At 56.4% G+C, this 11423-nt stretch overlaps 4 protein-coding genes across 4 annotated transcripts; 1 reads left to right on the top strand and 3 right to left on the bottom strand.

The window, feature by feature from the left end:
• Positions 1 to 604: 604 nt before the first annotated feature.
• VTJ04DRAFT_10898 (uncharacterized protein) lies at positions 605 to 1799 on the top strand (the record flags this gene model as incomplete). The annotated part of the gene is made up of 4 exons (XM_069358686.1): positions 605 to 702; positions 762 to 878; positions 940 to 1278; positions 1340 to 1799. The coding sequence occupies 4 exons, from the start codon at positions 605 to 607 to the stop codon at positions 1797 to 1799; spliced, it is 1014 nt and encodes a 337-aa protein (XP_069214226.1).
• A 159-nt stretch (positions 1800 to 1958) lies between these two features.
• VTJ04DRAFT_10897 (uncharacterized protein) lies at positions 1959 to 2621 on the bottom strand (the record flags this gene model as incomplete). Its single annotated transcript, XM_069358685.1, has 1 exon — positions 1959 to 2621. The coding sequence occupies one exon, from the start codon at positions 2619 to 2621 to the stop codon at positions 1959 to 1961; it is 663 nt and encodes a 220-aa protein (XP_069214225.1).
• Positions 2622 to 3229: 608 nt separating this feature from the next.
• Positions 3230 to 3826, bottom strand: VTJ04DRAFT_10896 (uncharacterized protein; the record flags this gene model as incomplete). The annotated part of the gene is made up of 1 exon (XM_069358684.1): positions 3230 to 3826. The coding sequence occupies one exon, from the start codon at positions 3824 to 3826 to the stop codon at positions 3230 to 3232; it is 597 nt and encodes a 198-aa protein (XP_069214224.1).
• Positions 3827 to 5528: 1702 nt separating this feature from the next.
• On the bottom strand, positions 5529 to 9475 carry VTJ04DRAFT_10895 (uncharacterized protein; the record flags this gene model as incomplete). Its single annotated transcript, XM_069358683.1, has 3 exons — positions 5529 to 6539; positions 6601 to 9303; positions 9446 to 9475. The coding sequence occupies 3 exons, from the start codon at positions 9473 to 9475 to the stop codon at positions 5529 to 5531; spliced, it is 3744 nt and encodes a 1247-aa protein (XP_069214223.1).
• Between the last annotated feature and the right edge of the window lie 1948 nt (positions 9476 to 11423).

Below are 11423 nucleotides of genomic sequence, written 5' to 3'. Positions count from 1 at the left end.
GCAGGAATTGGCTGTCTTTCGGTATCTCTTGTGTTGATATTCTCCCCATATCATTGTTACTCGGTACTACCTGAAGAATAAAATAGTCAAAGGATGGTAGAAACGATGGGTGATATGAGGGGGGCCAAGGACGTGACGAGGTCGACGGTCTGCAGCATCGGATAGCCCTCCCGTGCGCTCTCTTCCCTTGGCGTTACCTCCCGCGCTACGCTAGGCTCCTCCAAGAATCAGGGCGCCCAATTGCCATGTTGCGCATCTCGGGTTCTATGATGTTGCCGACGCGAGCAGCTTGCCATTCGGATGGGTGGAGCAGAGCCTTGTGCTGTCTTGGATCGGGAGCATGTTTCCAGAGAGCTTTCTCCTCTGCTTGTTTTATCATGACCATCTTTTCCCTCCCTTTCCCATGGTAGTGTACTCGTAGTTCCCCCTTACTTAGCTTGAACGAGTTAGCTCTCCCGCACTTTGACTCCCCGAGTAGCTCTGCTATAGTCGCGGGTTTTATCCCACGCGCTTCATCTCTTCCAGTCTGATATATTGCTGTGTTTTATCTCATCCATCCAACCAACCATACCCACGGAGTAGGTACCTGACCTAGCATCGCGCCATGGCAGCCAACTACACGGAACTGCCTCCGGGCTACTATCCCGGTTGGATGCCCACCTACGAAACCTGCGACGAGGTGACGTGGTACTGTCCTATCGAGTGCGTTACCCTTTTTTCTTCCTCGGCCGACATGGATTCAAGACTAACACCCAACCCAGATACACAACCCTCGGATATGCCCCCAACTACGGACTCAATATCTTTCTCGCCGTCGCCTACGGCCTCGCCGCCGTGCTGACCATCGTCATTGGCGTATGGAAAAAGACATGGGCATTGTACGCTCCCTTTTCACTCTTTCTCTCCAGCCAACCAACCCGGTCTAACCTCCATCCCCAGCTCCATCCCCGTCGGCTCCGGCTGCATCCTCGAATGCACCGGCTACATCGGCCGCAGCATCCTCTCCCACAATGTCTGGAACGGCGACGCCTTCAAGCTGCAGATTGTCGCCATCGTGCTGGGCCCCACCCTCGTCTGCGCCGGTCTGTATCTCACCCTCGGGTATGTCGTCGAGGCCTTGGACCGCACCCTGAGCCGCTTCCCGCCGCGCTTCTATCCCATCTTCTTCATCCCCGCCGACGTCTCGTGCCTGGTCATCCAGGCCATCGGCGGCGGAATTGCTGCGGCCGCCGGGTACGATAACCCGGGCTTGCTGGTGCATGGGAATCGGACCATTATGTGAGTGGACTTGCCTCCAGTGGTCGGCAGAGAGAGATTAAGACTGACTGTGAACCTCCAGGGCCGGCGTCGCCCTCCAAGTCGTCGTGCTCGCCTTCTTCGGTCTCTCCGGCGCCGACTTCCTGATCCGCGCGCGCAAGAGCTTCAAGCAGGGGGGCAACAACGCGACCAACACCTCCTCCAGCTCTGACACCCTCACCGGCTCGGCCCTTCTCGCGCAGCGCAACTTCCGGCTGTTCCTCATCGCCGTCATCTCGGCGTACTCGGCCATCCTGATCCGCTGCATCTACCGCATCGCCGAGATGGCCGGCGGCTGGGCCAACCCCATCATGCAGCACGAGTCGTCCTTCGTCGTGCTCGAGTCTTTCATGGTGCTGATTGCCTGCTGGCTGCTCTCGATCTTTGCTCCGGGCATCTTCTTCCCGCAGATGGCGCACGGCTTCGGGAAGAAGGGGAGGAGTGGAGGTGAGGTTGAGAAGCCTGCTGTGGAAGGGGATACGACGGGGGCTGAAACGGCTTGAAAAGGTTGACTTTGTTGTTTGTTTGAACAGGTTGGGAAAGTGTGGGTCGGGATTGGGTTTAGATATAGACTGGGCATTTGTTTATTTGGGTTTCCTCACTTCTTATTTTCTCTCCTTTCCACCTTCTCTCTCTGTTTTATACTCCTCCTCCTCCTTCTCTCAGGAATACAAAACCTTATACCTCGTCATCAAAATCCCCGTCTCCTTCCTCTCCACGCTCTCCAGCGTCAGCCGCCAATATCTACTCTCCTCCGCCCCCTCTCGGCCATGCTCCTCACCGGATCCCAATCCCCTCCACGCCTCCTCCTCCCCAAATATCCCCACCCCGCGCTCGACAATCACCGGCATGATGGCCGCCTCGACCGTATCCACCAGTCCAGCCTTCAACAACTCCCTGGCCAGCCCGCCCCCGCCCATCAACCAGATATCCTTCTTCTTGCTCTCATCCTCCTTCAGCTTCCTCACATACCCCACCACATCCTCGCTCACGACGGTCACATCCTCCCACCACCGCCGCCGCCCTCCCTCCTCCCCCGTCTTTCCATCACCACCACCATGCCCTTCAGAAGAAGGATTAGGAACAGACCGCGAAACCACAACCACACTCTCCCTCGGCCTGCCGGCCAGCAGGTTTTCTTCGGCGGGCATGGAGAGGAAAGTTTCGTAGGTGCGCCGGCCCATGACAAACGTGTCGAACTCGGCAAACAGCGCGGCAAAATCGATGGTGGCGTCGTCGACGATCCAGGAGTGCGTGTAGCCTGGGAGGGAGGCGATGAGGCCGTTGAGGGAGGGGGCGAGGTTGTACCGGAGGAGGCGGGGCATTTTGGTTTGTTGGGAAGTGGTGATGGTTATCTCCTGTTGTGAATGCATAGGATACTCTTCTCCTGTTGTGAATCTTATGTTTTGATCTGTTTGTGTTGGGTTGTGTGGATGTAAGTAGGGGCCTAGGGTTGGAACGGATTGTGGGTTACGAGATGTTAAGAAGGGGGATGGAAGTGTCGCTGATATTCAGGGGGGCAAGAGGTTGAGATTGCCTACTGGCCTTATTCAGGATTCAAGCCATGAGAGAAAAGAATACACAGTTATGTTGAGGCCCTCGGCCATACGACGGAGAGCCGTCGGCGGGCCAAGACTTGATGCAACCTACCCAGTAATTACTGATCTTGACAACCTCTTGAGTTGCTTAACTCCTGAATTGAGAACGTGGACGACAGAGCACAAGATGGAAACAAATATGGGAGATCAGCTAAATATCATCGTGCTCCTTTAACCTCTAGCTGGTATCTGTTAGGTAGGTAGGTAGGTAGGTAGTTCAATACCAGTCTGACTCTCCCCCTCTGCCTCTGCCATCCATAATCATACCATTCCCAACCTCACCCTCCCTCCCATCATTCCCCTCTTTGTTACGCCACTCCCACCCCTTTCGCTTCTCAAATTCTCTCATTCACCCAAACACTCTCCCACTTCAACCCGCTCTTCCGAAACAGCGCCGTAATAGGACACCTCCTCTCCACCTCCCTCACAAACTCCCGAAACTTTTCCTCATCCCTCAAATCCGTCTGCACCCGCACACTCAACTTGACCCCCTCCCAGTTCGGATCCTCTTGCTTGCCCTCCACCAGCGCCCCCGTCGGCAGCTGCCCTTCCACGTCCACCGTCCACCGGCCCAGCTGGATCCCCCGGTCGCGCGCCACCACGTGGCCCGTCACTTGGTTGCACGCGCTGAGCGCCGCGAGGGAGTAGACGACGGGGGACGGGGCGGAGTCGGCGCCGCCGAGGAGGGGGTAGGTGTCGGCGGTGAAGGCGTAGGGTTTGCTGGGGACGGTGATGGTTTGGAGGGTGCCGGTGCCGGTGCCGGTGATGGTTACCGGGAGGGTGGATTGGCGAGGGGTGGTGGTGGAGAGGAGACGGTTGGCTGAAAACGGTTGGGCCGCCCCTCGGCGGAGGAGGTGCGTGGTGGTGATGGCGCGGGAGAGGGTGCGGATGAGACCGCTGGTGGTGGTAGTGCCGCCGCAGGTGCAGGACATGGTGTGTTTTCGGCTTGGTGGTGGTTGGTGTGTTGGTGGTAGGTAAGTTGCAGGTTGTGTTGGGGGTGCGTCGGGTGTATTGGATAGCAGATAGTAATGACGAGAGCTGATATATGTCGAGAAACGGTTGTGTCGACGGCTCAAGCAACGAGAAGTTAGTCTCCTACCCCTACATACCTACTATTCTATCTGCACCTTGTATATATACACTTCAGAGGTTCAGCACGTGGAACGGAAGCTAGACATCGTCGGTGTTCTCGCCATCGTTCCACGCGATGACGAATGTGCGGATCTCGAGCTAAGGGTGTGCTTGGCGCAACATGGTGGATTCTTTTTTCCCCATCGACTCCGCCGGCGCCAAAATGCCGGGACCGTGATGTTGGCCGCAGCTGGTCCCATGGCTTCATCCGGAAAGTTGTGCTACCTACCAGACAACCAGCTAGGCTGCTCGATGTGGTGAGGTAAAGAAGTTTCCATGGCACTCCGAACACAGCTAGGACCTCTTTCTCGTACGTTATGCCGGCTGGAGCGTGTTCACTGTCAGATAGTCCAGGGAGCGTAACAACGAGGGGATAATTGCGAGGGCACCTCCGTTCGCGCAACGAGGCTGCGATGGTGTAATTCGGGTGCTTCCATCGCCCTCTTTGTCTTCAAGCGCGCCGCTGCCTCACAGAAACAGATGTGATAATATCTGGTGGGAGAGAAACGGAACGGGCAGCGATCGACGATTTGCCAAGAGCCACGCAGAATAACGCCATCATCAACCTCCAGGGAGAGATAGGTTTAGTCATACTTATACTACATCATTCCCCATTCGACTTGACTGTTGGGTAGTAAGGTTAGGTAAGGAGATTGGCTGATGTTGTGTCACTCGGTAAGTCCCGTAGGCACACAGCCGATGAAGAGTGTCCGTCCGTTGTTTGAAGCACTCTGAGGCGGTGCTCCTACGCCCTGCTTGCACAGTTTTAGAATTACAGATCTACGCAAAACCACCTATACTTAGCAGTGTTGTCTGATAAGCGGCGAGTTCTGAGAGAGTTGTAATGGGAGATGGGATGAGCTCGGATGAGCCCGGACGATCGACGACGATGATGATGATGGGAACGTGAATGAGAATGATATCCATCCAGTTGGCACTTCAACCATCTCTCAAACAATCACAACAACACTCACAAAAGAAAACACTTCGACGATTAGTAGTGGGTATATTTCTGTTCCAAACTCAGACTAACTAGCTGTAGAAACCAACAACGACAAGGAAATTAAACGAACGCATCGATCGATCGGCATTTTAAACCCATCCCCCCAACCAACTCATCGCTGAGCCCTCCCCTGTATCAATCAGCCCACCCCTTTTTGCCTCCTCGCTCCGCTCCGACTCCCATATTCCCGAAGTTATTAGAAAGACAAACAATAACAGAGTCCAATACTAACCTTGGCATTGGTGAACCGGGAGGCTCAAAGCCAAGCGTTGTCGAAGGTAGGTAAGAATAAACACAAGGAAAAGAACCAGGCTCGGACCGGACAGGAGTAGGCAAAACATCACAAAACGAAACAAAACAAAACGAAATCCCATCACAGACAACGCGTAACGCGCGTGGTGTCCCCAAAACCCAAACGCCAAAAACTCCAATCCACCCAGCAACGAACGTCAAAAACCAGACCCCTCCCCCCCTGTGTTCAGATCAACTCACCTTCGCATCTAACTCTTCTCCTTTCCCTTGACGTCCTTAAGCTGAACCTTCTTTCCCCTCTTCTTCTCATCATACCTGTCAATTCCCATCACCCCCGCCGCCGACGCCGCGATGCCCACGTTCGCTAGCGCCGCCTGCATGTTCTGCTTGGTCCCGCCGATCCGCCAGTCACCCACATACTCCTTCAGGTTCCGGCGGATGTTGCGCTCGGCGCGCGCGCTGCGGATGCTGGTCATGGTGCGCAGCGGCTTGACGTACGGCCTCTCCAAGTCCTCAGGCGCGGCGGCGCCGGTCTCATCCGAGATGAGGCCATCCTCCGGGTGCTTGGACTTCTTGCGGTTGAAGGGCCAGAAGTTGGGCCTCGGAGGAACCAGCTTGGCGGCCCAGGCGTCGGGGAACATGCGGATCAGGGCACCCCAGGGAATGGAAATGGCGCCCAGGCCGATGGAGAGACCCCACTCCTTGCCGTTGAGCGGGGTGATCTTGAACGCCTCGCCGCCGAAGAAGACGATCAGCACCTGTCCGCCAATCATGATCAGGTTGATGATGATGAAGAAGTAGTTGCGCGTGATGTTCTCGAAGATGTTGAGACGGTTGTCGAGACGGCGGTTGTTCACCTCGTTGAAGATTTGCAGCCAGACGAAGGTGTTGAAGATCAGCGTGCTGAGGCGCTTGTGCTCGTGGTCGGCAATCAACGCGCTCGGGTTGTGGATGTCGTAGCCCAACAGCGTGGCGCCGCCAAAGTTGAGAACGAGCGTGATGGCGAGCTGGCAGATGGCCTGGCCGATGATCATCTTGCCCATGGTCGTGCTGATGAGGCCCGCCGTCTTCTTATCCGGCAGGCGGTCCAGGACTGACGGCGCAGGCGGGTCCGTGGCCAGGGCGAGGGCAGCGAACGTGTCCATGATGAGGTTCACCCAGAGGAGCTGCACGGCGTTGAGGACCGACTCTTCTTTGTCCGAGGCGACCGAGGAGATGAAGGTAAGGGCGACAGCGGTTACGTTGACCGTGAGTTGGAACTGGGAAAGAGTCAGAAAACGGAAGATAATCTCTAGACATCAACAAAAACAAGAAACATACCTGAAGGAACTTCTTCACCGAGTCATTCACGGCACGACCCCAGCTGATACCCTTCACAATCGAAGCAAAGTTATCATCCAGCAGGATAATCGACGCCGCCTCCTTGGCGACCTCGGTGCCAGCAATGCCCATGGCAAAACCGATATCAGCCATCTTGAGCGCAGGCGCATCGTTGGTTCCGTCACCCGTCACCGCGACCGTCTCGCCAAGCTCCTTGAGAGTGCGAACAAGAATCCGCTTATCCTCCGGGCTCGAGCGGGCCAGGACCTGCAGGTTCGGGACGATATCCTTCAGCTTGTCCTCGCTCAGGCGGCGGAACACCGGACCTTCCATGGCGATGCCGCCCTTCTCGGGAGTGTAGATACCGCATTCCTTGGCGATGGCACGGCCGGTGAGGATGTTGTCGCCCGTCACCATGCGCACCGTGACGCCGGCGCGACGGCAGTCCTTGATGGCCTGGATGACGCTCGGGCGGAGAGGGTCCTTGATACCGAAGATGGCAACGAGGGTCATGTCATGGTGGACCTTGTCGAAATCGGCGGCGGTGAGCTCCGTGATGCCCTCCAGTTCCTTGGGGGGCCAAGACTCGAAGTCGCGGTACGAAGAGCCGATGGTGCGGAGGGTCTGGCCGGCATACGACGTGATGGTCTGAGAAAACATGGCGCGGTCATTCTCCGTCATCTCGGCGGTTCCAATCTCATCTTCGCCATCGACCTCAGATACGACGCGAGTGCACTTGGCCAGCAGGATCTCGGAGGCGCCCTTGACATAGGCGCGATAGCGACCGTCGGGCAGCTTGACCACGGTAGCCATGTATTTGACAGCCGAGTCGAAGGGAACGACCTGGATGACATTGGCGTTGGCGCGCTCTTCCGAGATGGGGTTGGCAGCCAGGTGATCGCGGCAGAAGGTCAGGAGGGCGACCTCGGTCTTGGAGCCAATGAAGGTCTTTTCACCCTCGGCCTCGCCCTCAAACGCGGTCGAGTTGACGGCGTTGGACTGAATCAGCAGTTGGCGCGTGGCAGTGCCGAGACGCTTGACGAACTCGGTGACGGAAACATTGGGGATCGTGATTTCCACCGGCTTCTCGTCCTCGGATTCCTCGGGCTCCTCGAGCGGGGGATCGGTGCCGCCAAAGCTGAGGCTCTTTCCGAGTGTTGTAGCCACGACAGTCATCTTATTCTGGGTGAGGGTGCCCGTCTTGTCCGAGCACACGGTCGTCGCGTTGCCCATCGTTTCACAGGCCTTAAGCACGCGCACCAGGTTGTTGTCCTTCATCATGCGAGTCGTAGCAAATGCCAAAGCCAGAGTAACCGCCAGAGGCAGACCCTCAGGCACAGCCACGACGACGACAGTGACGGAGGTGATGAACAGGCGCAGGAAGTTCTGGCCCTTCTCGTCCGGGGTCTCGGTGCTGCCAGGCAGTTGAACCAGGAACTTGATGAACAGGACGATGAAGAGCAGGAGGGCTGCGCCGGCGCCGAACTTTGCGATAGAGTCGGCCAAGACATTGAGCTTCTTCTGCAGCGGCGTGTCCTCTTGGTCGGTGTGCATGGACATCATGATGCGGCCATAGCTCGAGTTGACGCCGACGGCGGTGACCAGGAAGGTACCCGTGCCCTCGTTGACCTTGCTGCCGGAGATGATGAAGGGGTCGAGCTTGTCGATATCGGCCGGAGGCGGAGCGCCCTTGGCGATGCTGTCGAGGACAGCATAGACCTCGTCGGCGGGCACCTTCTTGAGCAAATCGGATTCACCGGTAGCCGAAGACTCGTCGCATTTGACGCCATGGCCATTGATGAAGATGCCATCGACCGGGACGAGATCGCCCGTGAAGAGATGCATGACATCGCCCACCATGATGTCGAAAACCGAAATCTCGGCGGATTTACCAGAGCGGATGACCTTGACGGTGCGGTCGCCAGCCTTCTTGTTCAGATTGTCAAACTGGCGCTGCATTTGCCAGTCGTTGAGAGTGCCGACAGCCACGACGATGAAGATGGCGACCATGATGGCGACGCCCTCGACCCATTCAACCTTGGCCTCGCCTGACTCATGCTGAACACCAAAGGTCTGATACAGACCCAGCGCCAGGGACACGACAGCAGCAATGGTTAGCAGGATAAGGACCTTGTCGTTGTAAGTAATCCAAGCCAGTTCCAGGAGGGACTTGGATTTCTTCTCGGGCAAGCGGTTATCTTTAAACACGCGCTTGCGGTCGGCGAAACGGCCTGTGGTGTCGACATGGTGCTCGGGACCAGGAGCACCCTTCGCATCGGCTTTCGGCTCCGGGAGGGTGTCTCCAAGGGAGCCGTACTTGGGAACGCCTTTCGCGGCGACGTCCTCGAACTTTACGGCACCATCCAGAGTGCCCTCGTCGACGCTCAGGCCGGCATTGCGGTCTGTCCGTAAGCCTTTCTCGAGGCCCTTTAAGCCGCCTAGCGCGTAGAAAGCGTCCAGGCTTTTAGGATTCAGCAGCTTGGATAATTGGCCGGGAACGAATGCAAACGGATTGTTCTCTACATAGAACATATCCTGGTTGGTGGGGTCTGGAGAGAGGGCATCGTGGAGGTTAAAGCGGAAGCCTTTGGGCTTCTCGGAGCTAGTAGGCGGTGGTGGACCTGTTGTTGTTGAGGCGTCATCGTCGGGATTTGGCTTAATTGTTGATGGAGCGGAGCTCTCGAGCTGGCAGTGAGGTCGGTACTGGTGTTGGTGATGTCAATGGCATCAATGGGTAAGGGAGACAGGGAGCATGGGAATGTGCTCCACGCGGTGCATCGCTGGGATGCGACGCGACGCGGAGAAAGCCCAAAACAGCAATCGAAGCAAGTGTGGGAACGCGTACCTCTGGTGTTGTTGGGCCGGGATCTGCCATTGTAAACGCTGGGTGTGAAAAGAAAAGAGAATAAAGCTCCCCAATTGATGGACGAGGAGGGAGATGAGGAGAGAAGATGTGTTTGGAGGTGAGAGGTTTCGTGAATATAACTCGGGTCGGTGAGGCACTGCAGATCTTAGGGTGAAGTCTCGACCATGGGTTCAGCTGGCCAGGCACTGCGCCTGCGACAATCAAGGTTGCCCTAGCGTCCCCAGACGAATACACCGTATGGTGGAGAAAGGGATGATGTCAACGGAGCAATGGAGGCGATGTAGCGGGCGCGATGGCTGCCTCCTTTTGATCAGCCTGAGGAAGAAAAAGCGTACGAGTAGGATGTGGCAGATTGAACCATGGAAGTATGGAGGGGAGAAGGAATGGCAAAACTTGGAACATGGGCAATCAGGCAAGATCTGGCGCAGGAAATTACCAAGTCGATCTCTGAGCCAAACAAGCGCCCATTGACACGACGAGACAAGGAAACGCTGGCATTTGCGGTTTGCAAAAGGACCCAAGTACGGAGTAGACGGCAAATTGAAGTGGCTTGGCAGGGGAAAACTGGAAATGAGATCACCGGCAAACGGAAACCGGAAACGGTCGGGTGTTGGTGCTGTTACATTACCGTACCTTACGGGCCATCTCAGCCAGTCACACAGTCCCATCTCACTGCGTGATGACGTACCTCCGTACAGCCTTACCTGTCCGAATACGGAAGGGTTTGTGGCGAACCGACAGTCGGCCTTTCCACAACGAGGCACACAATGTGGGAGTGTGGCTCATCAGCCACAAGATTGGAGCCCTCCAGCCACCGATGACATGGGTCACACGGACTGTGTTGACCATGCGTGACGGTAAGGTACCGGGTAACTCAGGTTACTTCCAGGGATCCGATCCAAACCTCCGTCAAGTCTGGGGATGCCACGTCCACGCCCCCCAAAGTGAGCCAACCTCCATCACAGACATGTGTGTGCTGTCACCATCACCCGTTTTCATGGTTTCATGGGCCAATTGGTTGAGGGAGTGCTGCTTTGGGCAACCCGAAGATTTCTGGTTAGAGACCACCTCAACCAGTGAACCAGTGACAGACCAGGTCCTTTTGAAGGGGCTGTCGATCCCGACGGCCTGGGAGACGCACTGTTAGGTCGGCCTGCTCGACACGCTTCACGCCAAGGTCATCTGATCGCAAGAAGAGCACCAATTGCACCCAATTGAAGCCCAACGATGCGCCATGCAATGCTGGCAATTCTGCAGGACACATATTGACACATGCGACCGGCCAGAGGAAGAGGAGTTCCATCGAATAGGCCAACACATCCATGTACATGGGAACCAACTCGGACCGTTGGGAACGGTGCCGGCTCCAGGCGTTTCCCCCAGCTGCATCACTGCGGCAAAGCACTGCTAATCTCAGGAACAAAAGCTGAGCCGCAGATCCCTTCGAGAAGCTTTGCCCTCAGATCGCCCGATCCGGTGTATGTTTGCTTGCATGACGCCTTTTTCGCGACGGCTGCCTGACTCCATACCTACATATCCCACACATGGCCGCCGCACCAGATCGCATTCCTTTTCCCTTCCATGACATCTCATCCACCGGAGATGCACACCTGAGGCCAACCGTGGCTGATGGAAGGGCATACCTTCTCAGCGGGGTTATGGTGGCTGGAGCGAATCAAGGGTGCAGCCTGTCTCCTCTCCAGCCACACTCTCTTACCATCTCCGTTCGGCTCTCGGCACATCCACCGGACGGCTCCGTCCTCCGGGCTGCCTCCCAAGGGCAACATCGGTCAGCATGCATTACACAACACCTACAGAGGAGCTCCTCGGCAGGCGTTTCCGAAGTACAGTTGCGGCTCAGCGAGGGCAAACATTTGCGTTTTCTTTATTTGTCAAAGTACGCAGACACAAAGACCTCTGCTGAGCCTGAGTCAGGAGTCTTGATTCCAAATACATA

Source organism: Mycothermus thermophilus (genome assembly GCF_041956435.1).
Source record: "Mycothermus thermophilus strain CBS 625.91 unplaced genomic scaffold VTJ04scaffold_8, whole genome shotgun sequence".
Lineage (NCBI taxonomy): Eukaryota > Fungi > Ascomycota > Sordariomycetes > Sordariales > Chaetomiaceae > Mycothermus > Mycothermus thermophilus.
Note: the sequence above shows the minus strand (reverse complement) of the source record. Positions and strands in the feature narration are given on the sequence as shown.